The sequence below is a fragment of the Rhincodon typus genome, chromosome 10 (genome assembly GCF_021869965.1).
Source record: "Rhincodon typus isolate 14 chromosome 10, sRhiTyp1.1, whole genome shotgun sequence".
NCBI lineage: Eukaryota > Metazoa > Chordata > Chondrichthyes > Orectolobiformes > Rhincodontidae > Rhincodon > Rhincodon typus.
The window spans coordinates 66492778-66520566 of NC_063341.1; the positions used below are offsets into that span (position 1 = coordinate 66492778).

A 27789-nucleotide genomic window follows, 5' to 3' on the forward strand; every position below is an offset into this window, starting at 1 on the left:
ATACCTGACCTCATCCTTACCAAGCTGCTGGCTACAGATGCAACTGTTCATGACAATAATATCATTAACAGTCACCAACGCACAGTCCTGTGGAGACAAATTCTCACCTTCAAACTGACAATACCCTCCATCATGCTGTGTGGCACTATCACTGTAATAAATGGGACAGACTTCAAACAGATCTAGAAACTCAATATCAAGCATCCATTAGGCACGGTGGGTTATTGGCAACAGCAGAATTGGACTCCAACACAACCTGCAACCTCATGGCTGATTTATTCGCCACCTCAACCATTACCGTCAAGCCAGGAGATCAACCCTGGTTTAATGGAAAGTACAACGGACATACCAGGAGCAGCACCAGGCACACCTAAAAATGAGGGTCCAACCTGGTGAAGCTACCAAATGGGGGAGGCGAGGGCCCAGTGGTATTATTGTTGGACTGTTAATCCAGGAGACCCAGATAACGTTCTGGGAATCTGGGTCCAAAGCCCGCCACAGCAGATGGTGGAATTCAATAAAGTATTTGGAACTAAGAATCTAATGATGACTGTGAATCCATTGCCAATTGTTGGGAAAAATCCATCTGATTCACTAATGTCCTTTAGGGAGGGAAACTGCCATCCTTACCTGGTCTGGCCTATATGTGACTCCAGTCCCACAGCAGTATGGTTGACTCTGAACTGCCATCTGGGCAATTAGGGATAGGGAATAAATGCTGCCTCGCCAGTGATGCCCTCATCCCGTGAATGGATAAAGAAAAAAAAGGACTACTTGCATACTAAACAGCATAAGTAGCAAGTGATAGTAGGAGCTAAGCGATCCCACAAACAACAACCAAATCTAAGCTCTGAAGTCCTGCCACATCCAGTCATGAATGGTGGTGGATAATTTGACAACTCAGTGGAGGTGGCGGCTGCACGAATATCCCCATCCTCAATGATGGAAGGATCCAACATATCAGTGCTAATCATGAGGGTGAAGCATTCAAAACAATCTTCAACCAGAAGAGCCGAATGGATGATCTATCTCAGCCTCCTCCAGTGGTTCCCAGCATTACAAATACTGGTCTTCAGCCAATTCCATTCACTCCATGTGATAAAGAAACAATGAGGTACACTGTTTTGTGCCCCAACAACATTTCACAAACTGGATTGAAGACTTGTGCTCCAGACTTGCCATTCCCCTAGCCAAGCTCTTCCAGTAAAAGTTGTCCAAGTTGGTGGCAGAGTAGCAGGGTTGAGCCCTGGACTCATCCACTCCCAGCTGCTTTCTTTTTCTCTTTTTACTTTTGCTCTTTTTCTTTTTTTTTCCCTTCATTTTCTTTTCTTTAAAGCCTGAAGAGTGGCAGTGGCCAAGGCCAAGTGAGGGATGAAGGAAGAGGCCCCTAGCAGTAGCAACACCAGAGCTAGGTGGGCATGGCTCCACCCCAGCCCAGGATCTCCCGGCGAGAAAGGAGCAGGTTCTGGGCTGGCTCCCCCAGCCCAGACTTCAGGTCCGCAGCTAGGCCTGGGCACCTGAAGGAGCAGAAGCATCAGTGAAAGGGATGGCAGGAGACACTAACAACTAATGAACGGCGGGAAGAGAAGTGTCTGGAAGAGCGTCAGATGAGGAACAGGAGGAATGGATCCTACACATTCCCAGGCCCATGGCACCAGCTCGGAGGTGGAGGCTGCGGGAGTGCCAGTGGCAGAAGCCTGTAACCAAGACCTCAGAGCCCATTTCAGAGACTCTGGCTGATGCCAAGCAGTGACTGGAGTAGCAGCAACTGGAGTAGCAGCAGAGAACGAATAAGAGAAAAATGAACTCTATTGCAGTAAAATCTTGCATTACAATCAGTGTTTCCAGATGGGGCCAGAGCATGATGACACTTTGCATACAACATGCAAAAAAAAACTTTTCACTGTGTTTCTATATACATGCGATAATAAGTCTAAATCAGTAGTTACAACCCTGGCATCTAGAACATAGAACATAGAACAGTACAGCACAGTACAGGCCGAACTTTTACCCTAAACCTAAGGTCTATCTAACCTCCACTCCTACCTTATACTATCATCCATATGCCTATCTAATAGCTGCTTAAGTGCCCCTAATGAGGCCGACTCCACTACCCTCTCCGGCAATGCATTCCACGCGCCGACCACTCTCTGAGTAAAGAGCCGACCTCTGACGTCTCCCTGATATCTACCTCCTTTCACTTTAAAACTATGTCCCCTCGTAAAAGCTACCTCCACCCTAGGAAAAAGTCTCTGGCTGCCTACTCTATCTATATCTCTGATCATTTTGTACACCTCTATCAAGTCACCTCTCATCCTTTGTCGTTCTAAGGAGAAAAGCCCTAGCTCTCTCAACCTTTCCTTGTAAGACCTTCCCTCCATTCCAGGCAACATCCTGGTAAATCTCCTCTGCACCTTTTCTAACGCTTCCACATCTTTCCTGTAATGAGGTGACCAGAACTGGACACAATACTCCAGATGTGGCCGAACCAGGCTTTTGTATAGCTGCAGCATAACTTCACAGCTCTTGAACTCAATCCCTCTATTAATGAAAGCTAACACACCATACGCCTTAACAACTCTATCTACCTGGGTGGCAGCTTTCAGGGAACTGTGAACATGAACCCCAAGATCCCCCTGCTCCTCCACACTGCCGAGAATCTTTCCGTTAACCCTGTATTTTGCTTTCAAGTTTGTCCTTCCAAAATGAATCACCTCATACTTTTCAGGGTTAAACTCCATCTGCCACTTCTCAGCCCAGCTCTGTGTCCTTTTGTAACCTCGAACAGCCCTCCGCACTGTCCACAACGTGACCCACCTTCGTATCGTCTGCAACCTTGCTAATCCACCCTTCTACTCCTTCATCCAAATCATTTACAAAAATCACAAATACAGGAGGACCCAGAACGGTACACCACTCCTAACTGAGCACCAGTTTGAATATTTTCCATCCTTTACCACCCTTTGTCTTCTAAGGGTCAGCCAATTCCCCCCTATCCCATGCCTCCTTACCTTCTGCATGAGCTTACCATGGGGAACCTTATCAAATGCCTTACTTAAATCCATGTATACCACATCCACTGCTCCACCTTCATCCACGTGTTTGGTCACCTCTTCAAAGAATTCAATAAGGTTTGTGAGGCATGATCTACCCCTCACAAATCCATGCTGACTATCAAGAATCAAACTGTGCCTTTCCAAGTGATCATAAATCCTGTCTCTCAGAGCCCTTTCCAATAATGTTCCCACCACTGACGTAAGACTAACTGGCCTGTAATTTCCGGGGTTATTCCTGCTCCCTTTTTTGAACAAGAGAATGACGTTTGCCTCTCTTCAATCTTCTGGCACTATACCCGTGGACAGTGAGGATGAAAAGATCATCGCCAAAGTCCCTGCGATCTCGCCCCTCGCTTTCCATAGAATCCTTGGATAAATCCCATCAGGCCCGGGAGACTTATCTATCTTCAAGTTCCTCAGAATTCCTAGCACATCTTCTTTACTAACATCAACCTCCTCGAGCCTACCTGCCTGTTTCACAACGTCCTCCTCCACAACTAGGTCCCTCTCAGTTGCGAATACTGAAGAAAAGTATTCATTAAGGACCTCTCCTATCTCTTTAGGCTCTGTGCACAAATTCCCTTTACAATCCTTGATCGGCCCTACCCTTTCTCTGGTCATTCTCTTGTTCTGCACATACATGTAAAAAGCCTTGGAGTTTTCCTTGATCCTATCTGCCAAGGTTTTCTCATGCCCCCTTATAGCTCTCCTAAGCCCTTTCTTCAGCTCCTTCCTGGCTAATTTGTATCCCTCTAGAGTCTTTTCCGTTCCTCTTTTCCAAAACCTTACATAAGCCTCCTTCTTCCTCTTAACCAGTCGTTTGACCTCTCTCGAGAACCAAGGCTCCCTCACTCGACCGCATCTTCTCTGCCTGCTCGGGACAAACATATCGAGCACATGCAGTATGCATTCCTTAAACAATCTCCACATTTCTGTGGTGCTCTTCCCTGACAGTATCTGTTCCCAGTTTATGTTACCAGTATCTACCAGACAATGTGGAGAATTGACCAGGAATGTCCTGTATACAAAGAGCAGGACAAATCCAACCTGGCCAATTACCGCCCCAATCTCTCTTGATCATCAGTAAAGTGATGGAAGGCATCATCAATAGTGCTCAGCAATACCCTGTTCAGTGAAGCCCAGTTTGGGTTTTGCCAGGACCACTCAGCTCCTGACCTCATTACAGCCTTGGTTCAAACATGGATAAAGGAGCTGAATTCCGGAGGCGAGGAGAGAGTGACAGCCCTCGACATCAAGGCCACAGGATGCTGTGGGAAGTTAGGAAGGAAGTTGCAGGCCCCAGAACTGAATATTTGTATCATCTATAAACATGGGTGAAGTACCAGAGAGCTGGCAGGTGGATAATGTTGTGCCATTGATAAGAAAGGCTGTCAGGAGAAGCCTGGAAACTGCAGATTTGAGAGTCTTAACATCAGTGCTGGGCAAGTTGTTGGGGGTGATTCTGAAAGATAAGATTTAGATGCATTTTGAGACGCAAGGATTGATTAGGCATAGTCAGTGTGGTTTTGTGCGAAGAAAATAGTGTCTCACAAACTTGATTGAGTTTTATGAGGATGTGACCAAGAAGGTAGATGAGGTCAGAGAGTAGATGTTGTTTACTTGGACTTTAGTAAAGCCTTTGATAAGATTCTGCATGGGAGACTCATCAGTAAAGTTAGATCACATGGGATTCAGGATGGGCTTGCCAATTGGATACAAAATTGGCTTTATGGCAGGAGACAGAGGGTGGTGGTGGAAGATTATATTTTGGACTGGAGGCCCATGATTAGCGGTGCCATGCAGGCAACACTGCTCTGGCTGCAGAGAACCATGTCTATCTTCCTGACAATCCCTTGGCTGAACCTGCTAACACTGTGCTCCTGTGAACTCCTTCCACTTGAATGTCTTCATATAACACTGCGCCATGGTCAGTTTGCTGATCAACTTTAAATTCCATTACACCTCCCATGTTGTGCCCACAAAAGTCCTGCCTGTGTCATAACTTGCCTTGAAGCCCATCCACCATCAACTTTGCTGGCTGAGTTATTTACTTCTGGTTTAAAATTTTCATCCATATTTTCACATTTCCTCTTGATCTCACCTTTTTCCCTATTCCTGTAATTTCTTCCAGCCCTACATCCCTTTTCTCTCTTCGAATTGTGCATTTCTGATTTTAATTACTTCACCTTTGGTGGCCATGCATTCTGCCAATTCCAACCTCTAGAAGTTCCTCTCCAAGACTCTTCACCTCAATTCACGGAGTATTTTTCAGGTAGAGGTAGATAGATTGTTGTTAGGCAAGGGAATCGATGGTTATCAGTAGTAGATGAGATTATGAAATTTAAAATACCAGCAGATCAGCCAAAATCTTATTAAATGTGCAGGCAGGTGGGACTAGTTTAGTTTGGGATTATGGTCAACATGGACTGGTTGACCGAAGGGTCTGTTTCTGTGCTGTATGACCCCATGATTGGAGTTGAACTTGCAGGTGGTGGTCTTCCCATGCATCATGTGGCCTTGGCCTCCTCGATAGATTGGATAAATGACTTGCTAGCGTGCAGTCGTGCAAACATAAACTGATACTCTATGCTATAAACAAAGTCCAGACTGAACACTTGAAAATTCTGTTTCTTCACTTAACCTATCCATCACAATTTCCAAATTTTTCATTTAGCTTTTACCTTTATATTTGCTATCTGTAGGGAGATCAACAAATTCTGTATTGTGCTTATCAGTTACAATGTTATTTCTGCTCTTCCACTGTTGTTCTATGCAGAGCCCCCTGACATCGAAGGTTGAAGCTTAAAAGCTTTGGAAGCATCTAAACTAATGAAAAAATTAAAGTCTGGTGCAAAACAGTGTATACATTTTAACCGGGGATAAACAGCACGTGGTTTACCTCAGGCTGAATGAAGCTCTAATAATCCAAAACATGCAATAGTGTGTTGGCTGTGTTTTTGCAGATTGCACATTAACAACAGTGGTTAAAAACAGATAGTCATATTTTTTGAGATGTAATCCATTTACTATATTAACAAGGAATTTTTCACTGTTTCTCAGGCTGGTTGCTAGATGGATTGATTCAATATACAGTGGTTTGGTGATACACAACTTGAGTTGGGGGGCAAAGAAACATGATCTTAGGAACATAGGAGGAGTAAGTCATTCAGCCCCTTGAGGCTGTTCTTCCATTCAATAACATCACGACTGATCCATGACCTAACTCGCCTTTGGCCCATATCACTTAATACCTTTGCTTAACAAAAATTTATCCATCTCGGATTTAAAATTAACAACTGATTCTGCATCTATTATTTGTGGAAGAATGTTCCACAAACATTTACTACCCTTTGCATGAATAAGTGCTTCTTAACATCTTTCCTGAACTGACTGCCCTGAATTATCAGACCATGCCCCTGGGTTCTAGAATCACCAGTGCAAAGAGTTTCTCTTTATCTACCCTGTCTTTTCTTGTTAATATCTTGAATATCTTCAATCAATTCACCCCATCTAAATTCTAGAGAAAGCAGGCCAAATTTTTATAATCTCTCCTCATAACTCAATTCCTGAAGTCCAGGTATTATTCTTGTAAAATTACACTGTACTGCCTCCAGGGCAATATTTCCTTCCTAAAATTGTGGTGCCCAGATCTGCTATTCATCCTGCACTCACTCACTGGACCAACATAAGAATGCCAAATTTCAAAGGCAGATCCTTGCAGAGGAACATGTCTATATTCTAGCTAGTGTAACTGAGTCACATTGCAGGCACATCTAATAATCCAAAATAGTTGGTGTACATGCTATGGATTACACCAAGAACCAATTTAAGACTATGAGTTTGGCTCATGGTGCTCCTTACATGTGCATGCTAAAATCTACATATATTCAAACACAAGGACCTGTGCAGGTTCAATGAACATGTCCAGGCACCCTGAATCAAACAAAATAAAAGTGGAAGACAACAGTTTCGTCATGCAATCTCCATGGCAACACCTTGACTAATCAGAATCAACTTGTCAACAAATCAGTACTTTTTTTGCATGTGGTATAAATTGTTGCTACTTTTGAAATTTGGCATTCTTGCATCTATACTAATGGAGTTCAAGACAAACAAAACTTGACAGCACGTCTCCTTTTTTGGTTCAGCAAAAATTCAACATATGAAGGCTCCTTTGTTTAGTCAGAGGCATTTGATCCTGTCGCAACTTGGTCCTCACTGTCAAGGCTTGTGACTGACCATGGATGACAGGCATCAGGTGGTACTGATTGTTGGCTGATGAATGCTGTGCATATCCAAAGACAAAGTAATGATCATTTTAACACAAGCTCTGCACAACCTGAATGCTAACATTTATCTTTCATGTAAAAACACCAGAAAACTTTGAAGGAGCACTACAGCATTCTATCTGAATTTCACTGAACTTACTTGAAAGTTTGCAACCATCTTCATTTTCTTTACCAGAATCATTCTTCAATTGATTATTGTGAGTCAGATTGAATGCATCTTTTGACAAGTTTTCCAAAGATGCTGTCATGGTATTTCACTAAAAAAAAAGCACATCAATAGTTAAAAGCTGGCAATGCCCAAATAATTTTCACAGGAAAGCAGAATTATTCTTTCAAAGTCCAGTAGAATTTTGCAGCACAGAAAGAGGCCATTAGGCCCAATGCACATGTCTAGGGTCCCTGAAAGAACATTTCAATGTGCCCTAACCTAAACACCCTCCAGCTTTTTCCCTGGACAATTTAGATTTTATGTGGTTATTTAGTTTGTGCACTGTGAACAATGTGTAGCAAAGTCTGGCTGGAATCAGTTATTTTGCAACATGATGTGGACTTTTTAAATGCAGCTAGAATTGTATTAATTTTTCCAAGAGAAATTGTCTTAATAGCAGATGAAGATTAATACAGCATTAATAATATTTTTTATATTTAAGAAAGAAACTGGAAACAGGTAGCAATAAAAAAAAGTGTGTTGACTGCATTGTAGACATATTGGTTCATATCATATCCCCATTCTTTCAAAAGGGAACTTTTTTTTTAATCTTAAATGGGAGGGTGAACTTTAAAAAGTATAAACTTTCTGCACCCGTGAATGGCATTAGTGCTATAATCAACCAGCAGCTCAAGGCAGATCCAGTGAAACCTCTACCACATCATAGCAACTTCAACTCCCAAGGCTGCTCATTACTTGTGTAACATTGAAATTCACATTCATGGTCAATCAATTCTTGGCCAGTACCTTAGGACTGTTAAGCATTCCAGCTGCGTAGCACTGCTCTGCCTGTTATAAATATGTATTCAAAAGAGCTATTGAACACATGATCCTAATAATCCTGCATCTTCTGAGCATTGAAAACAGCATGGCTCTGCACAGTCCCTGTGATCTGATGAAAACAGATTATAAAAGAAACTAAAAATCAAATCCAAACCTCACTGATGAAATGAAATGAGATTGGCTAATCTCAACTCACTAATTAGTGTGTGGGAACCCACAGCTTGAACTACTCCTGTTTTGGCAATCTCATTCAATAGAAGCCACAGGATGACCGATATAGGAAATGGAAAATGTCACTTTTTCTGAATTTGAGCCAAGGCACACTTCTGCAGCAAAGCAGAGGATGCTTTACTTTCTACCTGCCACTCGAAACTACAAATACCTGATGCTGACCGACAACTTGCAAATGTGGGGAAAGGCTGGGAAAACAGCTGACAGCCAGAAGAAATGGGTTAACATTTTAGATACAATTTAGCTTTTATGATGGCCCAAAACAACTACCCATCTTCTTTGTTTCAGATGCAGACTAAAATACTACATGCATGCCGAATTTTCTACTTTCATTCTCAGCTAGCTTTACTATTGTACACCATCGTACCCTTTGCTCTACTACCTGAATGCATCTTCCCCAGTATAAACTCAAAAGATGTCTCTAGGAAAAATAAACAAGGAAAACTGCATACATTTCCCAGAGCATATGTGGAGCTTTAAAGTAAATTGTATAACAGAATGATCATTTTTACAGCTATTGCTATTAGGAATGAAAAAAAATCTTTAAAATTCCCCATTAAGAAAGCTTTTTACTAGTATGACCACAATGCAATGTATAGATCTCAAGGCAAAGACTTTAATTGACTCCAGCAAAAAGGAAAGCCAGAAAGCAAATCCTTCATATCAATTTTCCTTCTCCAGAGATACTGATGTCCAAGTGGGGACTCCAACACAACACGACTCCAACACTCTGGTATAACCTAGTTTAAAATTCCACTGTAATAATGTTACATAGCGCTGAAAACACTTTGGAGCTATAATTTTATTACATACAATTTGTACTGGAGTAGCTGAAAAAATAAATTCTATAGCTGAACTTCAGTCCATGTGTCATTAACCGAGTACTTTAAAAGACACAGCAGGCACACAACGAGAAGTGTCACAAAAACAACAGGTTAATGCATCTAAGTGTTTGATGTGATCTAATAATAGTGCATTCAACTGGAAAAATAATTGGCTGGGAAAGACAACTTACTAGGCAAGTCATTTACTACTGGGAATTTCAATGTCAGTTTATTCAAACCCTCATTACAGAGATGAATTGAAGCAGGAGTGCCCTAAAGCGAAAGCTATAATGTAGTTAAATTGCAGCCTTTTACCATCAAGTATCTGTATCAAGCACTGAAATGGGGAGATGCAGCACAAATCAGAGCAAATCTCTCAGTGCTGCCTCAATCTTCTCAATGCCAACTTCAGAAAACCAAGTCTATTTCTCTCACAGACTCCATTTTGGACTTGGTTCTGTGCTTTTGATTCTGGGTTGGAACTCAACTCCACACAATGGATTAAAAATGAAGATTTTAATCTGATCCACATAAGGTGTATTCAAAACCAGACAAAATGTGACCCATATTAATAATTCAAATTGAATTTTAAAAATTATTTCCATTCCTCCTGTCAAACAAAGTGGAAGTGCCAGAGAATTGGAAAGAAACAAATGTGACAAATTATTCAAGAGCAGGATACAAGGACATTTCTGATAGCTATAGAATGTTGGCCAACTCATCATCAGTGGTGGATAAGGTTTCAAAAACAATGATATGTGGCATTTAACAGTAGAAACCACCTCCAAGACAGCTTTTTCAGTTATCAGCAGAAGTGCACCATATGAAACTATCCCATTTCTAACAGATTTCCCGCATGTCCATCATCTTACATGGACAGAAGGATGCCGCCATAATCAGCGGTGAAGAAAAAAAAAAAATCAACAGTCGCTTGAAGTCCTGCCCCGGTTTGCTTTACCAAAATGCAATACCTCACATTTATCTAAATTAAACACCATCTGGCACTCCTTGGCCCATCAAGGTCCTGCTGTAATCCGAGATAACCTTCTTCACTGTCGACTACAGCACCTATTTTGGTGTCATCTGCAAACTTACTAACCATGCCTCCTATATTCACATCCAAAATCATTTATATAATGAACGAAAAGCAGTGGATCCAGCACTATTCTTGCGGCACACTGCTGGTCACAGTCAACTACCACCCACTGTCTCCTACTTTCAAGCCGATTTTGTATCCAATTGGCTAGCTCCTCTGAATCCCACGTGATCTAATTTTGCTAACTAAGCCACATTGATGATCGCTAACCAGTCAATGCCTTTCCAAATGCATGTAAATCCTGTCCCTCAGAATCCCCTTCAACAACTTACCCATCACTGATGTAAGGCTCACCTGTCTATAGTTCTACGGCTTTTTCTTCCAGCATTTCTTAAATAATGGCACCATATTAGCCACCCTCCAGTCTTCCAGCACCTCATTCGTAGCTGTCTCAGCAAGAGGCTGAGCAATCTCTTCTGTAGCTTCCCACTAAATTCTGGGAAACAACTGATCTGGTCCCAGGGATTTACCTACCTTATGCATTTTAAGACCTCCAGCACCCCCTCTTCTGTAATATGAACACTTTCCAAGACATCACTACCTATTTCCCCAAGTTCCCTAGCTTCCATGTCCTTCTCTGTAGAAATACCAATGTGAAATATTCATTTAGTATCTCACCCATCTCCTGTGGTTCCACTCAGACAGCCATGTTGATTTTTGAAGGGCCCTACTCTCTCTCCAGTTACTCTTTTGCTGGTAATGTATTTGTAGAATCATTTGGATTCTCCTTAACTCTATTTGCCAAAGCTATCTCATGTCCCTCTTTTGCCCTCCTGATTATACTCCTCAATCCCAGCTGTCTATACTTGCTTTCCTTTTCTTGACCACATCCTCAATTTCTCTAGTCATCCAGCATTCCCTACACCTACCAGCCTTGTCATTCACACTAACAGGAACATACTGTTTCTAAACTCTCGTTATCTCATTTTTAAAGGCCTCCCACTTCCCCACCGTCCTTTACCTGTGAATAGTTTCCCCCAACCAACTTTCAAAAAGTTCCCATCTAATATGGTCAAAATTGGCTTTACGCCAATTTGGAACTTTAACTTTTGATCAATTCTATCCTTTTCCATAACTATTTTGAAACTAGTTGAATTTTAAGAAAATATTGGATAAACTGTCATATAAAAGGCAGGTTAACTGTGGCTTATGATTTAGAAGGAACAGTGTAAGCTTGAAAAAATTTGGCTTAAGGACATAAGGTAGCAAGTTGTGCTAAATGGGTTTTTTTTAGGCTGGAGGGTAGAAGACACTGATACTTTAAGAGTTAATACCAAAACTACTGCTTTTTTTTTTTGGAAAAACATGATCGACCTGTATACTGGAATCCACAGTAAAAATTGTCATGCTTCTAAGTTTAGAAGTGATGTCTTTGACAATGAGAGTGATACCAATCAACTGAACAGGATATAGGTAAGCAGGCAGAATGGGCTGACAATCAGCAGATGAAATTTAAAACTGATAAGTCATACAGTCATACAGCACGGAAACCGACCCTTTGGTACAACTAGTCTATGCTGAACATAATCCCAAACTAAACTAGTACCATCTGCCTGCTCCCAGCCCACAACCTTTCCTATTCATGTTCCTATTCAAAATGTCTTTTAAATGTTGTAACTGTACCCACATCCACCACTTCCTCTGGAAGTTCATTCCACACGTGAACCAGCCTTTGTGTAAAAAAATTTGCCTCTCATGCCTTTTCTAAATCTGTCTCCTCTCATCATAAAAATGTGCTCCCTAGTCTTGAAATCCCCCATCCTAGGGAAAAGACAACAATCATTAACTCTATCCATACCCCTCATTATTTTATGAGCTTCTACAAGGTCACCTCTTAACCTCCTTTGCTCTAGTGAACATATCCTAGCCTATCTTTATAACTCAAACATTCCATACCAGGCAACATCCTGGTAAATTTGTTCTGAACCCTCTCCAGCTTAATAATATCATTCCTATAACTGTTATTGGAGACAGGTTAAACCACCACCAGTCACCCGAGTGTCACCATACCTCAGGGTAGCAGAGAGGTCCATGAGGATCCTGGCAACCTCACTACAATCCAGAAATCTTGAAATCGTTGAGGTTGCTCTGAAGGATGCTATACAAATGCAGGTTCTTTGCAATCACGAGTTTGAAAGGGGAGGGTGGTGTGACTCCACTTTATAACTCAAACTTTCCATACCCAGCAACACCCTTCCCATAACTTAGTGACCAGAACTAGACAGTATTCCAGAAGAGGCCTCATCAATGTCCTGTACAACCTCAACTCCTATACTCAAAGGATGGAGCAATGAATGCAATCATGCCAACCACCTTTTTAACCACCCCGTCTATATGTGACACAAACTTCATCGAATTATGTACCTGCACCCCTAAGTCCCTGTGTTCTACAACACCGCCGGTGTTACACTTTGGGCAATACAAACCATAATTTTTGAAGGCAGCAGGACATATTGACAGAGCAGTTAGTGAAGTATAATGGATCTTGGGCTTCATTACTAGGTATTGTGTAAAAAAGCAGAAAAGTTATTTTGAACATATAAAGAGTTCTCATTAGCTCACAAGTGAAGTACTGCAGTCAGTTATGGTCATCACACTTCAGGAAACATGTGGGGCCCTTCAGAGGGTGCTAATAAAGATTTGCCAGCATGGATCCAGGAATAAGGGAATTCACCAACTAAGATTAGTTTGGAGGAGCAGGAGTTGGTTCTTTAGAGCAAAAGACTAAGGAGAAAGTTTGATGATAAGCATATAAGACTTTGATGGGTTTAGAAAAAGGTAGACGAAGTAAAGCAGTTCCAGTAACCTATGGTAGAAGGACTAGAACAAAGAACAAAAGAGAAGTACGGCACACGAACAGGCCCTTTGGCCCTCCAAGCCTGTGCCGTTCATCATGCACTGACTAAACTAATAAAAAACTTCTGCCCTTATTCGATCCATATCCCTCTATTCCCTCCCTATTCATGTAACCATCCAGATGCCTCTTAAATGTCACCAATGTGCCTGCTTCCACCACCTCCTCTGGCAGTGCATTCTAGGTTCCTATCACTCTCTGCGAGAAAAACTTTCCTCGCACATCTCCCTTAAACTTTTGCCCTCTCACTTTGAACCTGTGGCCCCTTGTAATTGAAACTTCAACCCTGGGAAAAAGCCTCTGACCATCCACCCTATCTATGCCTCTCATAATTCTGTAGACCTCTAAACAGGTCTCCTCTCAGCCGCCGTCCTTCCAGTGAAAACAATCCCAAGTCTTTTTAACCTTTCCTCATAGCTAATGCCCTCAAGACTGGGCGACATCCTGGTGAACCTTCTCTGCACTCTCTCCAAAGCTTCCACATCCTTCTGGTAATTTGGCAGTGGACTAGGGGACACAGATTTGAGAGTCTGGACAAGAGAAACAGGGGGAGAATGCAAGCAAGAACGGTTTTCACACAGCAAGTAGCAACAAACTAGAATTCAGTGTCTGCATGGGTTGTGGAAGCTGAGATGAGTAATGATTTCAAAGCACATGGACGGGTGCTTGAGGGGACTAACTGCATAGATGCAAGGACAGAATAGGGAAATAGGACTGACTAATTGCTCCACAGGGTGCCAATGCAGACTTGATTGGCTGACTGACCTCCTTTTGTGCCTCAACAATTCTGAGAGCTTATCGCTCCCCAAGCGAGAATAAAGTGCAGCTTTCTTTCAAATAGCTACAAAGATACTGGCCATATGTTTACCTCTCCAGGTGAAGAACCTAGGCAAGACCTTTCGTTCTAACAGTACTGGCAAACAGGCTCGAGCATGAGAGATAATATATCAGTGACTCGGCTACAAAGACGTTACATTTGCTATTGATAGTGGGAACTGCTGATGCTGGAGAATCTGAGATAACAAGTGTAGAGCTGGATGAACAAGCAGCAGAGGAGCAGGAAAGCTGAAGAAACGTCAGCTTTCCTGCTCCTCTGATGCTACTTGGCCTGCTGTGTTCATCCAGCTCTACACCTTGTTATCTTACATTTGCTAGTACTGCCTTTGATTCAGCAATGAAAGCACTAAATTGCAATACTGTCTTGCTTTGTTTATGCATTGCCCCAAACAGTGGGTTGGGTGACATGTTGCACAACTATATAGGGATAAACAGCCAAACGGTATGCCATCTCATGTTCCCCTGGTGCAAAGACTGAAATATCCTCAAAGGCCTAATCATAGCATTTGTTGTGAAACCAAAAACCAAAAAGACTTAAAACGACCAGACAGCCTTCAAATAAAAGGGACGGCAGTAACAGTCTCCTTCACATACCTTGGGCAAAGGTCCAAAACCTCTAAACCCATGAGAAGTTTTCCATCAGGGAAAAGAAAAATAAACAAAAGTGTTGCACAACCGCAACACGTGACTGGTGTCTTCCTATTCCCTCTCCTGATTTTGATTGGCAAGGAATTATGTTGAACATGAGCCAAAGAAAAGAAAAAGAACTTCTTAAACAAGTTATTAGAAAAAATAAACTTGCCTTCATCTACTCTTTGTTAAAGATGTTTTTAATCAAACACACTAAATAAAACCCCTTGTGGCAACACAGTCACACAGGGCACCAGAAAGCCTCTATGCTTTTTCTTGAAGCAGTGAACTTCAGTTCAAGTCACATTATCTCAGAAGAGAAACTCTTGATCGATTAAAAGAAGTATCAGCAGATCCAAAAAGGTAAAAGGAAGACAAAGAGGAGTTAATCTTTCTGATGACTGATTTATCATATTTTGCACATTGCTGAGCAGCATACAGGAAGATACATTCTTTAGTCACTGCTGAAGTACTACAAAGAAAAAAGTAGGCAGGGTGATGAGGACACAAGCCTCAGTCCAGGTGAGGACATAGGGTGAGAATAGCCATATTTACATACAAAATGGATAAGAAATCATGTCAGTCTAAGCCTGCATTGCTCCAAATAAACAAACAAATGCATAAAGCTGATAATTAACTAGGCTCTCTATTCTACATTATATCCTGGTTACCATCTCCAGAACCACAGCACTATGCCACATACGGCGACCAACACAACCCTAACTATAGGGCTATCGAGATTTACAGCACTTAAAGAACGATGTACTGATTAGCCTCTTCAAATGCTAGATCAATGCCAAACCCATCCAGTGGCCCTGCCATAATCCCAAACAAATTCCAATATTCCACTTCACCCTTTCAGCCTTCTGAAGTTTTTCTGTGCATTCAATGGTTTGTTGTGATGTATTTAGTATGGGGTGAAAAGTTAGCACGATTCCTGTTTTTGTATGCTAGCTCACTTCTCATTTTCAGTCTACACTGCCAGTTGGAAGAAAAGGAGGGCTAACTGATTTTCTCTCTGTCATCAGTGGCGTCTTCTATTGGTGACAAATTAAAACAAATCCCTTGTGGCCCCGGTCAAAACTTCAGGCAACTTTAAAGGAGATTTGGCTTTCCTCAGACATGTGTGACATAGTATGTCAGACTACATGAAGCAAATGCCCAGCTCTAGGCAACAACGGCTGTGTAGGCACAACTCATCCATTCCGACCACGTTTCCCAAACTAAACTAGTCCCGCTTGGCCTATATCTCTCTAAACCTTTCCTATTTATGTAACTATCCATATATCTTTTAAACATGGTAACTGCCTTGGCATTTACCACTTCCCCTAACTTTTCATTCCACACAAAAACCACCCTCTATGTGGAAAGGTTGCCCCTCAAGTCCCTTTTCAATCTTTCTCCTCTCACCTTAAAAGATATACCCGCTAGAGCTTTCAGGAGATATTGAAGGCCAAGGGATAAATCCAGCCAAAAGAATCTGGAGTGGAGCCAGATATATGTCTAAATAGGTAAGCTTCTCTACAACTTCTGCAACTAAGTGCTGCATTCCTTTTGACCCAATATGGGGAGATCAAGGGAAGAACTTAATCATTTTGGCAACATTTCTCCATAAAATTTACCACAGTTACACCCTGAAAAAGGATATTCTGATTTCAGCATAAATTTTTAAACATAGCAATAGTGCAATTACGAACGAGAAGCTCAACTCAACTTGCATGATGAACAGATGCTACAGGATGTCTCTGAGGGTCCATCACGTCCTACCAGTCAGCCAGCAGCCACCTCAAAAGTTGAGCAGCTCAAAGTTGGTGCTGATCTGCCATACTCCATGTACTTGAATGGATTCTTGAAGATTAGAGCCTTTTCTCAATAAGCAGATGAAATCCATTGCACCAGGTGAACAAAAGGATGCTAAACTCTGAGTAGCAAACTAGAACATTAGAACCATGAATATGGGATTGACAGAATGATTAGGATCTGGTCAATAATGCAGGTAAGAAAACAATGATTGACTGGGATTTGATAGGCTGAATATTAACCTAGCTTCACTATAGAGACAAGGCTTGTTAAAAGTGGATCTGGCAGGAGAAGAATTTAAAGAAAATGGCCAAACAGGGTATGATGGATGAAACGATTCGCAAGGTGTTAGTGGTATAGTGGTGAGCACAGCTGCCTTCCAAGCAGTATTGAGAACACAGGTCTTATAAGTCCTGAGCTTGGTCCCAGGAGTCAGTTTGATGTTAACCCATGTGTGTGTTTTTTGAATTGACCAAAGGTGTCAGCTGCCTCTCTTATGCAGATATAGGGCTCTTCAACAAGTGAGAGATTGTTTGCCTCTGTAGACCTGAGATTGCAGAAACTGCTGACCATTTCCAGTAGTGTTACTTAGTATGCTCTAGGCAAGGATGCAACATCTTGTCCAATGGCATTAGACAAATTACAGGATTGCGAGAGACTGTCCACGAGTCTCTGAAGCGGAGTTTCCACTCACACAGCATTAGCGACTGAGAGGAGTTCCATGATCTGGACTCAAAATGTGTTTTTCAACTTCGTTTACAGAATCGTTAGACCAGAGCTTTCTGTTAAGTGCACAAGTCAATTTCTTTCATGCCCGCAAAGAAGGTCAAGGTCAGGAACACAGAAAAAATACTAAAATGAGTGGGGTCTTAGACAGGCATACAAATGGCAAGCGAAGGCTGCAGCTGTAGGGAAATACCCTGTTGTTGAAGTCTCCTTGTCACGAGAACTGGATCTACCTTCTATAAAAGACAGTGAATCTGCTGACGTAACAGCATTCCCATGTTTAAAGATGTCCTGCCATATAAAGCATCTACTTAGAAGAATTCAACCTGCCCACACAAGCAAGCCCTACAGCAAACTGGTGAGAGGAGACAGGGACAGGATCGTGTAATGTGGGAGTCCCTAAGCTTTAGACTGGCATGTAGGTAGTAGGGTTTGACTCAGTCATTTTGCTCTTGGAATTGGAACAGAGAGAATTACGGCAGTCTTCTTTAGGATCCACTCTGCTCAGGGAAGGGGCTAGGAAAGACGTGCCCTAAAAAGAGTCAGTTCCACCACCGTGGCCAGAAAACTGCATGCAGTGGGCTCACCTACCTGCAGTCTGAAAGCCAAAGTGAAACGCAATCTCAGAATCTGGAGTGCACGAGTCCAAAGACAGGCAGAAAGGCAACAAAGATAGAAAGAGTCAATACAGTGTGGTGCTGGAGGAACATCAGCATGTGTCCTGGTGAAGGGTGTAAACTTCAAAAGTCGACTTTGCTGCTCCTCCGATGCTGCCTGACCTGCTGCGTTCCTCCGGCTCCACAATGTATTGCCTCCGACTCCAGCATCTTCAGTTCTCGCTATCTCCAAAAGACAGACAGACCAGACCATCTGGAATGACAAATTATCCGGCTGCATCGATATCTCTGCCCTGCAGGAGACTTGGAAAGCAGGGAAACTTCTTCTGGAAAGGGAAATGCATAGAATTGGATTTGCTATCAAAAATGAACTCATCTACAACTTGCCAAGAACAAGCAGGCAACAGTCGTGAATGCCCATTCTCCAATCCTTGATGGCACAGATAAATACAAAGAAGGCTTCTACTCCACCATGGACACCATATGAACCAATATCTCAAAAAGAAGATAAAATTATCATCCTTGGAGACTTCAACACTAGGACTGGAAAGGATGCCCAGCCTCTGGAAAGGGACCATTGGAAAAGAAAGGGAGGCAGGAATTGTAACATCAATGGGATTGGCCTGCTCACCAAATGTGCGGAACGTCACCACACTTTCCACCCAAAAGGCGATTTCAAGACTTCTTGGAAGCATCCACAATCACAACATGACAGACAACATCATTGTTCAATCCAGAGACCAAAAGGATGCCCTCATTAACAAAGCTCAATGTTCAGCAGCTTCAACAGCCAACAATCTCTTCAAAATCTCCAAAGAGTTAATTTTTTCAGATTTTGTCCACTCTTGTCAAGAGCTCAAGAAAGCCATCATCTCATGCTGGGGTGACAAGACCAGGAAACATCAAGGCTGGTTTGACAAAAATGACCACATCGTCCAAGATGTTATTGACAAGAAGTGGAAAACTCACCATGGCTAGAAAAACACCACCTGCAAAGCAAAGAGGGGAACTCATTAAACAGCAAAGAAGAATGAGAGAAATCAAGAACGCTACAGAGAAGAGTCTTTGACAATCCTGACATCCGTACTGATAGCAAGATCTGTGTGAATAACGCTGCCATCTTTCTGACTCTTCTATATGGCACAGAAACGTGGACTACACATAGACGCCACCTCAAGAAGTACCAATGTCAGTTGAGATGAATTGTCTACATCAGCTGGGAGGACAGGCTAACAGCACTAGCATCAAGGCCACAACCATACAAAATTAACTCCACTGGGGCCGGACATGTGCTTAGGTTCTGACTACTAAACCAAATCTTTGCTTAGCTCAAGGAAGGCACTCAAATAAGAGGACAACAATGGAAGCGTTTTAAAGACACCCTGAGGGCATCCCTCAAGAATTGCAATATAGATGTCAACTCGTGTGACAATAAAGACTTCTTTGGAGGGACACAATTCTTTCAGAACATCTGGCGGCAAGTGGAAATATGGTAAAGGTATCAGAAAAACGATCTCAAGGCTAAGGAATAATTCCACCGCCCAGAAATGCCTGGTAAATGTGTGGTCGGAGACGCAATTCAAGAATTGGGCTTATCAGCTACGCAAGGAGACACAGAATCCATGACCAGTGACACGGAATTTCCTAGGTGGACAATCATACTCGTTAGCAAGCGATTACTGCCATTGGTGACATTGCCCTCAAACTGAAAAAAATTAGAGCCAAACTGTACTAACCGTAAAGACTACTTTTATATGGAATATAATAATGGAAAAAGATGGATGCTTTGACACTGCTGTGTTGCAGGGAAGATACCAGTCATTTTATTTTACAACTTGAAGGTCAAAAGTGGAACTGTGTAGTGTTCACATTTTGGTTATGTAACACCATATAACTTTACTTTTGAGAGACAAGCTAGCACCAGATTTCTTTGGGTTGAACAGCTAACCAGCAACAGCTTTATGGAATTTTAAGTTGCACCTAGTCACAGACTTAAAGAAGGGCAGTTGAACACAAGACTTCCAAGTAAGCCTGCAAGCAAAGACACTCTGAATCAAAAAAAAAGTTGGAAAAACTCTGGAAAGAAGTAGTTTTAACTCAAACAAAGACTTAGATCCAACTGATAAGGAAATCCTCAGTTTGACAGCTCTTGTTCTGTGGTCAATAACAACATGGTACAGGCGGCTCTACTATAATGTGATAGTTGCGTTCCAGCGCAACTTCACATTATAGAAAATCGCGCTATGTAAATAATTGAGCCTATGGGCAAAGTGGGATTAGGGCTTGACCACCAAAGAAGAATAACACAAAGGATAGCAGTACTGTCAGCAGCTGTTCAGACAGGTTGGTCTGACTGTGACAACAGTTTTGCAGCAGTTTGAAATCAATGATGGTGAGGCTGAGCTCAAACTCCTGCCACCCCCTACAACCCTACGTGTAATGAGCCAGCACATTGGATACGGCTTTCCCCATTACCGACTGTTTGCTCTTTCAGAATATCCTTCACCAGGGTTTCGAACAAAGCAACTATGTACTCTAGAATATTAAACAAGAATCAATACCAAGCCAGATGAGGATAGCTGATGGTCAAAGTTGGTTTCAGGAATGTTGTTGAGAAGGCAGAGAGGGCTACTAAGGTAATTACAAAACTTTGGAGTTGGGCAGCTGTGAATAAGGTAAGCACGGTACAGTGAAAATCAGTTGTGCAAGAGGCTGGAATTGATAGAACACAGATCTAACAGAGTGAGTTATGTCATTGTGTGAGATTACAGAAGTTGAGATGAGTAAGACTACAGAGGATTTGATAACAAGAAAGGGTTATGCACCAAAGATAGGCAAATGGAATTGAGGTAAGTCCCAACCATGTGCTTGCTTGAAGGGCTAGTCAAAAAGGGTGAAAGGCAGCACTGACAGTAGCGCCACAACAAGCCACATGTTGCCAGCCTGAGTGTGGGTAGACGATACTAAACCGCAGGCAGTGTTACCCTTCAATCGTTATCATTGCTTTTTCTGTGTCCTCCTTCTGGCTAGCTCCTGCTCACAAGTACACTGTAGGTATCATTAGCAAAGGGCTTCTGACAGCAAGATGCCCACTCGAAGGAATTATGTTATAGCCAACACAAGTGTGTGTTTTAGAAATAGCGTTCCCCTATTTGTCAATTGCGTTATAGCCAATTTGCATTACCAGAACACTGGAGAATGGGAGGTTGAGAGATGACCTTACAGAAGCTTATAAAACGATGAGAGGCATTGATAAGGTGAATGGCAGGTGTCTGTTCCCTAGGATGGAGGCATTCCAGGCTAGGTGGCATACTTTTCAAGTGGGAGGAGAAAGATTTTAAAAAATACACAAGGGGCAATTTTTTTGTTTTACACAGAGAGTGGTTTGTGGGTGGGAGTGGTGGATGCAGCTACAGTTACATTTAAGAGACATTTGGATAAAGTACTTGAATAGAAAGGATTGGAGGGATATGGGCCAAATGCAGGCAGGTGGGACTAGTCTAGTTTGGGATTATGATCAACATGGACTGGTTGGGCTGAAGGGTCTGTTTCTATGCTGTATGACCATAATTAAAGCCTGGTTCAATAGGTTAATTATATATTTGTGATAGCTCATGGATTAGTGAGGCTTGATCACGGGCACGCCCTTCCATGAAGTCACAGAGGTCTACAGCACAGAAAAAGGCCCTTTGGCCCACTGAGTCTGTGTTGCTCAAAAAGAACAACCTAACTAATCTAAATCCATTTTCCAGCAGCTGGCCTGCAGCCTATAGGCCTTGGTATTGCAAATGCTTCTTGAAATACTTCTTAAATGTCATGAGGGTTTCTGCCTCTACTACCCTTACAGGCCGCAAGTTCCAGATTCTCACCATCTGCTGGGTGAAAATTTCTTTTCCCCTCACAAACCCTTCAATCCTCCTGCCCCGTTACCTTAAACTGATGCCTGCTTGTCATTGATCAAAGGAATAAGCTTCTTCCTGTCTATGCTCCTGGAAGTATTAATGCATCTCCATCACGGTCCCATTGTCAATCTCCTCTGCACTAACAAAAACAACCCCAGTCTATCCAAGAGATAGTCGGAACTGCAGATGCTGGAGAATCTGAGATAACAAGGTGTAGAGCTGGATGAACACAGCAAGCCAAGCAGCATCATAGGAGCAGGAAAGCTGACGTTTCGGGCCCCCTTGAGCTGTCCATCCTCCCTGGACTGACCTATCCCATCCCTAACTCCCCACCTACACTCACCTTCATTGGCTCCAACCCCACCTCCTTGACCTGTCTGTCTCCTCTCCACCTATCTTCTCCTCTATCCATCTTCTACCCGCCTCCCCCTCTCTCCCTATTAATTTCAGAACCCCCTTCCCCTCCCCCATTTCTGAAGAAGGGTCAGCTTTCCTGCTCCTCTGATGCTGCTTGGCCTGCTGTGTTCATCCAGCTCTACACCTTGTTATCCCAGTCTATCCAATCTCTTTTTATAACAAACTCTCCAGCCCAGACAACATCCTGGTATATCTCCTTTGCAAATCCTCCAGTGCAATCAGGTCTACGTCAATGTGGATTCCAGAACTGCGCACAAAACTCTAGCTGTGGCCTAACTAACTTTTTTTAAACAATTCCAACATAACATCCCTGCTCTTAAACTCTATACCTTGACTAATATTCCCGTCAGGCTCATGACATAGCACAGTGCATGTTGTCACAGAAGGAGAGATGAGACTGCAGAGTTTTGCTGGATAATCAATTTTTCCAAGATCTTGAAGAATCCTGTTCTGCTGACAGTGTTGAATACTTTCAGGTTCTTATTAAGATGAAAGAAAAAGTGATTTGCCTTGTTCCCTACACTGCTCTTACAGCTGGCCTATTGAGATCATGTCCACATAGATGTGCCAGCACGGAAAATGCACGTGTTTTGGGATATACTTGGACTGCAAGCAAATGGACTCATTGAAGTCATTGCTGTTGACTGTTTAAGGATGACAAAAACTCAGGGTCATGCATTTCTGCCATGGGTCTTCATATGACTGAAGTGATGAAAAGTCACAAGATATTATTAATTGGAAACCTAGATTTCAAAGTGTACAGCTTCACATTTAATTTGGATTTCTATATCGTATGGATTAAATGGAGGCATGGGTTTAGTTTCACGCTTGATTTCTGAGTGGTGATGCCGTGTTTATAAATGTGCTCAGATACATTAAAATTAGGCTTTGAAGAAATCAGGTGAGCAGTTTAGCCCTTTTAAATGAAGGTGGAAGAGAGGAAAAATATTGGCTGTGGTCTAGCAATGTGTCCTATGTCACAGGGAAACAAACAAACATATTTTCTTTTAAAAATAAAGCATCCAGGTGGTCAGTAAATATGCAAGTTTTGCTCAGGGAGAGAAACACAAAAACAAAGAAAATAGCAGCAGGAATAGGCCGTTCAGGCATTCGAGCCTGCTCCGCTGTACAATAGAATCATGGCACAAAACAGGATTACTTGTGTACCAAAAACATATGCAGTAAGTAACAGACAGAGCTAAAGGTTGTCTCAGATTCTCCAGCATCTGCAGTTCCTACTATCTCTGATACACCTAAAAATGAGATGTGTGACGCGATGCTGTCACTCTAAGAGGTCCAGGTTTTTTTTGGGAGAGATTGTAAGGCAGAGGTTTTGAGCTGTCTCTAAGAAAGTAAACAATTTTTGAGGCCTTCGGGTGTTTTTTTTAAAAAGTTGGAACAATGGAAGCAGCCTGGGTGTGGCCAGCTCCAACAGGCCAGGCTTTCTAGTTTTTTTTCCAGTTTTTAGGTTTAGTTTTAAGTAGAAGCCTTTGGGGTATCAAAAGAATTGGAAGCTTCAGTGAATGTCTCCTAGCAATAACTTTCACTGAATTTTCTCAATGTTTGTTGACTCCTGGATTGGAGAACTGTGAGAGAATCTGCGTCTGAATTTGCCTTCTTGCCAAGGGGTGTGTTTATGGGATGTTCCTATATTGGAACAGTGAATTAGTAATGAGTACTGTATCTATTATTTGGTTAAGTTTTTGAATCATTAATTTATTCTAAATTCATAGAATAGAATAAATAGAATAGAATAGAATCCCTACAGCATGGAAACAGGCCATTTGGCCCCTTGGGTCCACACCGAGCCATCCCTCTACCCTATCTCTGTAACCCTGCATTTCCCCACGGCCAATCCACCTAACATTGCACATCTTTGGACTGTGAGACGAAACCAGAGCACCCGGTGGAAACCTACGCAGACACGGGGACAATATGCTAACTCCAGACAGACAATTGCCTGAGCGCAGAATCGAACCCAGGTCCCTGACGCTGTGAGGCAGCAGTGCTAACCACTGAGCCACCACTCTGCTCTTTATTTCGTTTGCATTTTAACTATAGTGTTTAAATAAATTGCATTTTGCTTAACCTTGAGTAGTTTGACCAGTTGCAGCACATCTGGAACACAACACTTCACATCTACCTTTAAAATAAGAAAATCTTAGGATCTAGGCTATCTTCTTAAAATATTTTGAGGGGTCTGTTCTGGTCCATAACAGGTGCCAACCTGGTGAAGCTACAAAACAGGACTACCTGTGTACCAAAAACATACGCAGTAAGTAACAGACAGAGCTAAGCAATTCCACAATCAACATATCAGGTCGAAGGGCGTCAGCCCTGCCATATCTAGTTGTGAATGGTGGTGGACATTAAATCACTTATTGGAGGAGGAGGCTTCATAAATATCCCCATCCTCGATGATAGAAGAGCCCAGTACTTCAGTGCAGAAGATAAGGTTGCAGCAAACGCAACAACCTTCAGCCAGAAGTGAAGGGTGGTTGTTTCATATCCGGAAGGTTCCCAGCATCACAGGTGTCAGTCTTCAGCCAATGTGATTCATTCTCCATGTGATATGTAAGAAATGGCTGTAGGCATTGGACACTGCAAAGGATTATGGTCCCTGACAACATTTTAGCGAAAGTACTGAAGACAAATGCTCCAGAACTTAGCACAACCCTAGCAAGCTGTTCCTATACAGTTACAATATTGGCAGTTACTCAATAATATGGAAAACTGCCAGGAACGTCCTATACACACAAACATAGGACAAATCCAATCCAAACAATTACTGTTTCATCAGTCCACTCTCCCTCAACAGTAAATTGATGTAAATTATCAACAGTGCTATCAAGCAACATTAGTAATAATCTGCTCAATGACACTCAGTTTGGTTTCCACAAGGACCACTGAGTTCATGGCCTTATTCTAGCCACTGTCCAAAATGGACAAGATCTGAATTCCAGAGGCAAGGAGAGCATGACTGCCTTAGGCATTCGAAAGCGGAATCCTGGAAACCCACCAAAACTGGAGTCAATGAGAATCCTGTGCAGGGAGGAGGGTGAACTCTCCACTCTTGAGAGTATACCTGGTACAAACCTTGGTGGTTGAGATGGAGAGTGTCAAGTCATTTCATTTTCAGGACTTCTCTGAATGAGTCAAAAACCTGGAACTCCATCCCTTATAGCATTGCCTGTTTACTGATACTTTTGGCCTCTCCCTTTCTTGAATCTGCAAACTTTCAATGTGATGGAACAGGAATCTAGGATTTTAGATTGCATAACCAATGCAGCTACTACCTCTGCAGCCATTTTGTTTAAAACCAACAGAACATGCCATCCAGTCCAACGGACTTGTCAGCCTTTAATTCTAATTCTTTCCCATTACCTCCTGGTGAGTGTGATTGTTTTAAGTTTCTCTGATGCGTTCACATCTTGATTTTCAACTACTGTTTTTTTGTTTTCCAATGTGAGGACGGACAAAATAAACTGTTTGATGTTTCCGCCAGCTCGGTGTTTTCTATTAATAATTCCACTGTCTTGCCCTCCAAGGGAGGTACAGTCACTTAAGTATTTTTAATGGAGTTTCTACAAATATTAACAATCTGCTTTTAAGAGTTTTAGCTAGCTTTCTCTCCATTCTCTGAATTCTCTTGTTTGTGATTTTGTCCTTGCTGCTTTTTCGAAAAGAAAATACACTTTACCAAAGCTTTTCATTTTGTAGTCATCAGGACAATTAACACCATCAAAACCAAGGCAAAACAATATTTATACTGCATGAGGAGTGCTGATGGCTAAGCAAGTAGTGACTGATATATTGAACCACTGCCATGGAAAATGCACAAGTTAATAATGACTGACAGTTAACTGCCAGCTTTGTTTAAATTTTAGCCAGACAGGTTGACTCTGATTGGTTAAGGCACTGCCCTTAGAAAAGGAAGAGAATTACTGTTAATATTTTGTTGCTGAAACAGGGACAGTGAGTGTAAGTATTTTGTCTGCCATAAACAGGATCCTGTGTATCAATATATATAGCTTCCAGTATATGCCAATCCTATGTCGGTTGTCAGCATGAGGAACTGTAATGACGAAAACTGCATTCCCCAAAACGGCTTGCCATGCAGTGCTTCAGTCAGTCTGTTCATTTATCTTGCAGACCCCTCCTCTCTTGTCCACAGAAGCTCGGAGAACCCACAGGACAATAGTGTCCATGCCTCAACCGGACTCCACTGGCTGGAAAGCGCTTTGTGACTTCTAGTGTTTATGGGTGGCACTATATAAATGCAAGTTTGCACTTCAACTGAGTGACCTGTTTTCATCAATGTTGATTTGACTGATAAAGGTCAGCCAAATAACCAGGGCAGCTCTTGGGTCTGGTCCAGAAGTGGAGGAGGGATATTCTTTTCAATGAAAAGGACCAGACTATCCAATTTATTTCTACGCTTCTTGAAATAACTCCAGAGGCCATTATCCCGTCACCAAGTAACACTTTAATTGCATGTAAAGTGTCCTTGACACTGATCCAGCTTCCTCAGAGCCAGCTGAGTGAACAGAACCTCTGACACTCTTGATTACATCTTTCAGCCAGGACTCCCTGATGGAGGCTGGTTCAATTACAACATTTAAAAGGCATCTGGATGTGTAAGAAGGGCTTAGAGGGATATGGACCAAATGGGACTAGATTTATTTGGGACATCTGGTCAGCACAGATGAATTGAACCAAAGGGTATGTTTCCATCGTGTACAACTCTACAATTGGACGAGATTAACAGCCTCAATTAGGGAACTCATATTCTATGAGGTCAATCTGGCACTCCTCAACTCAATCACTACACTCATGTCAACAGATTACTGAAGAGTTCATTGCTTTGACCATCCAAAATATCAAAGCAAAACCCTCACATAAAATTTTGGTGATTAAACCCCAAAACCTTCACCCGAATTTGTTATGGCCCACTGACACTGAAGAACAAAATTGATGAAATACTGACATAGCATCTAGGGATGTGCAGGGTTACAGGGATAAGGTGGGGTTAGTATGGACTCGATGGGCCGAATGGCCTGCTTCCACACTGCAGGGATACTAATGACTGTATAATCATTAAATTAATGAGCCAAAGTAAACAGTCCCACCCTCCCATATGTAACTCTGCCTCATTTTAACCTGCAGTTTATTTGAATTTTTCAGATGTTTTTGATAATCTTTTGTGTTAAACGGAGACATTAAAAGGAGGAATTTGCTTCACTTCAAAGGAGGCCACATTCAAGCCCCGGACTGCGAGAGTCCTCCCGAGATAAACCACGTTAGACACCGCTCTTACCGAAGAGAAGTGGACACCGACAACCGATTCCCGAGCAGCTACTCCGTACCCGCCGACACCCAACCCCACAGACACAGAAACGGAGAGAGCGCCAACAAAATGCCCGCCGAAAGTAACTCCGCCCCGGAGCGTGAGCGAACCGGCACCTCCCCGCCCCGGGCCCTGGATAACTGACACACCCTACCCCGGGCCCTGGATAACT

At 42.4% G+C, this 27789-nt stretch overlaps 1 protein-coding gene across 3 annotated transcripts in view; it reads right to left on the reverse strand.

Annotated features, from left to right (window-relative positions):
• cdc7 (cell division cycle 7 homolog (S. cerevisiae)) overlaps positions 1–27740 on the reverse strand; it is a 113571-nt gene extending 85831 nt beyond the window's left edge. For all 3 annotated transcript variants that reach the window (XM_048602169.1, XM_048602168.1, XM_048602167.1), the window contains exons 1-2: positions 27588–27740; positions 7485–7602 (exon numbers count right to left, since the gene is read on the reverse strand). In XM_048602169.1, coding sequence (XP_048458126.1) covers positions 7485–7593 — 109 coding nt within the window. In that variant the 5' untranslated portion in view covers positions 7594–7602; positions 27588–27740. The remainder of the gene's footprint in view (positions 1–7484; positions 7603–27587) is intronic.
• Between the last annotated feature and the right edge of the window lie 49 nt (positions 27741–27789).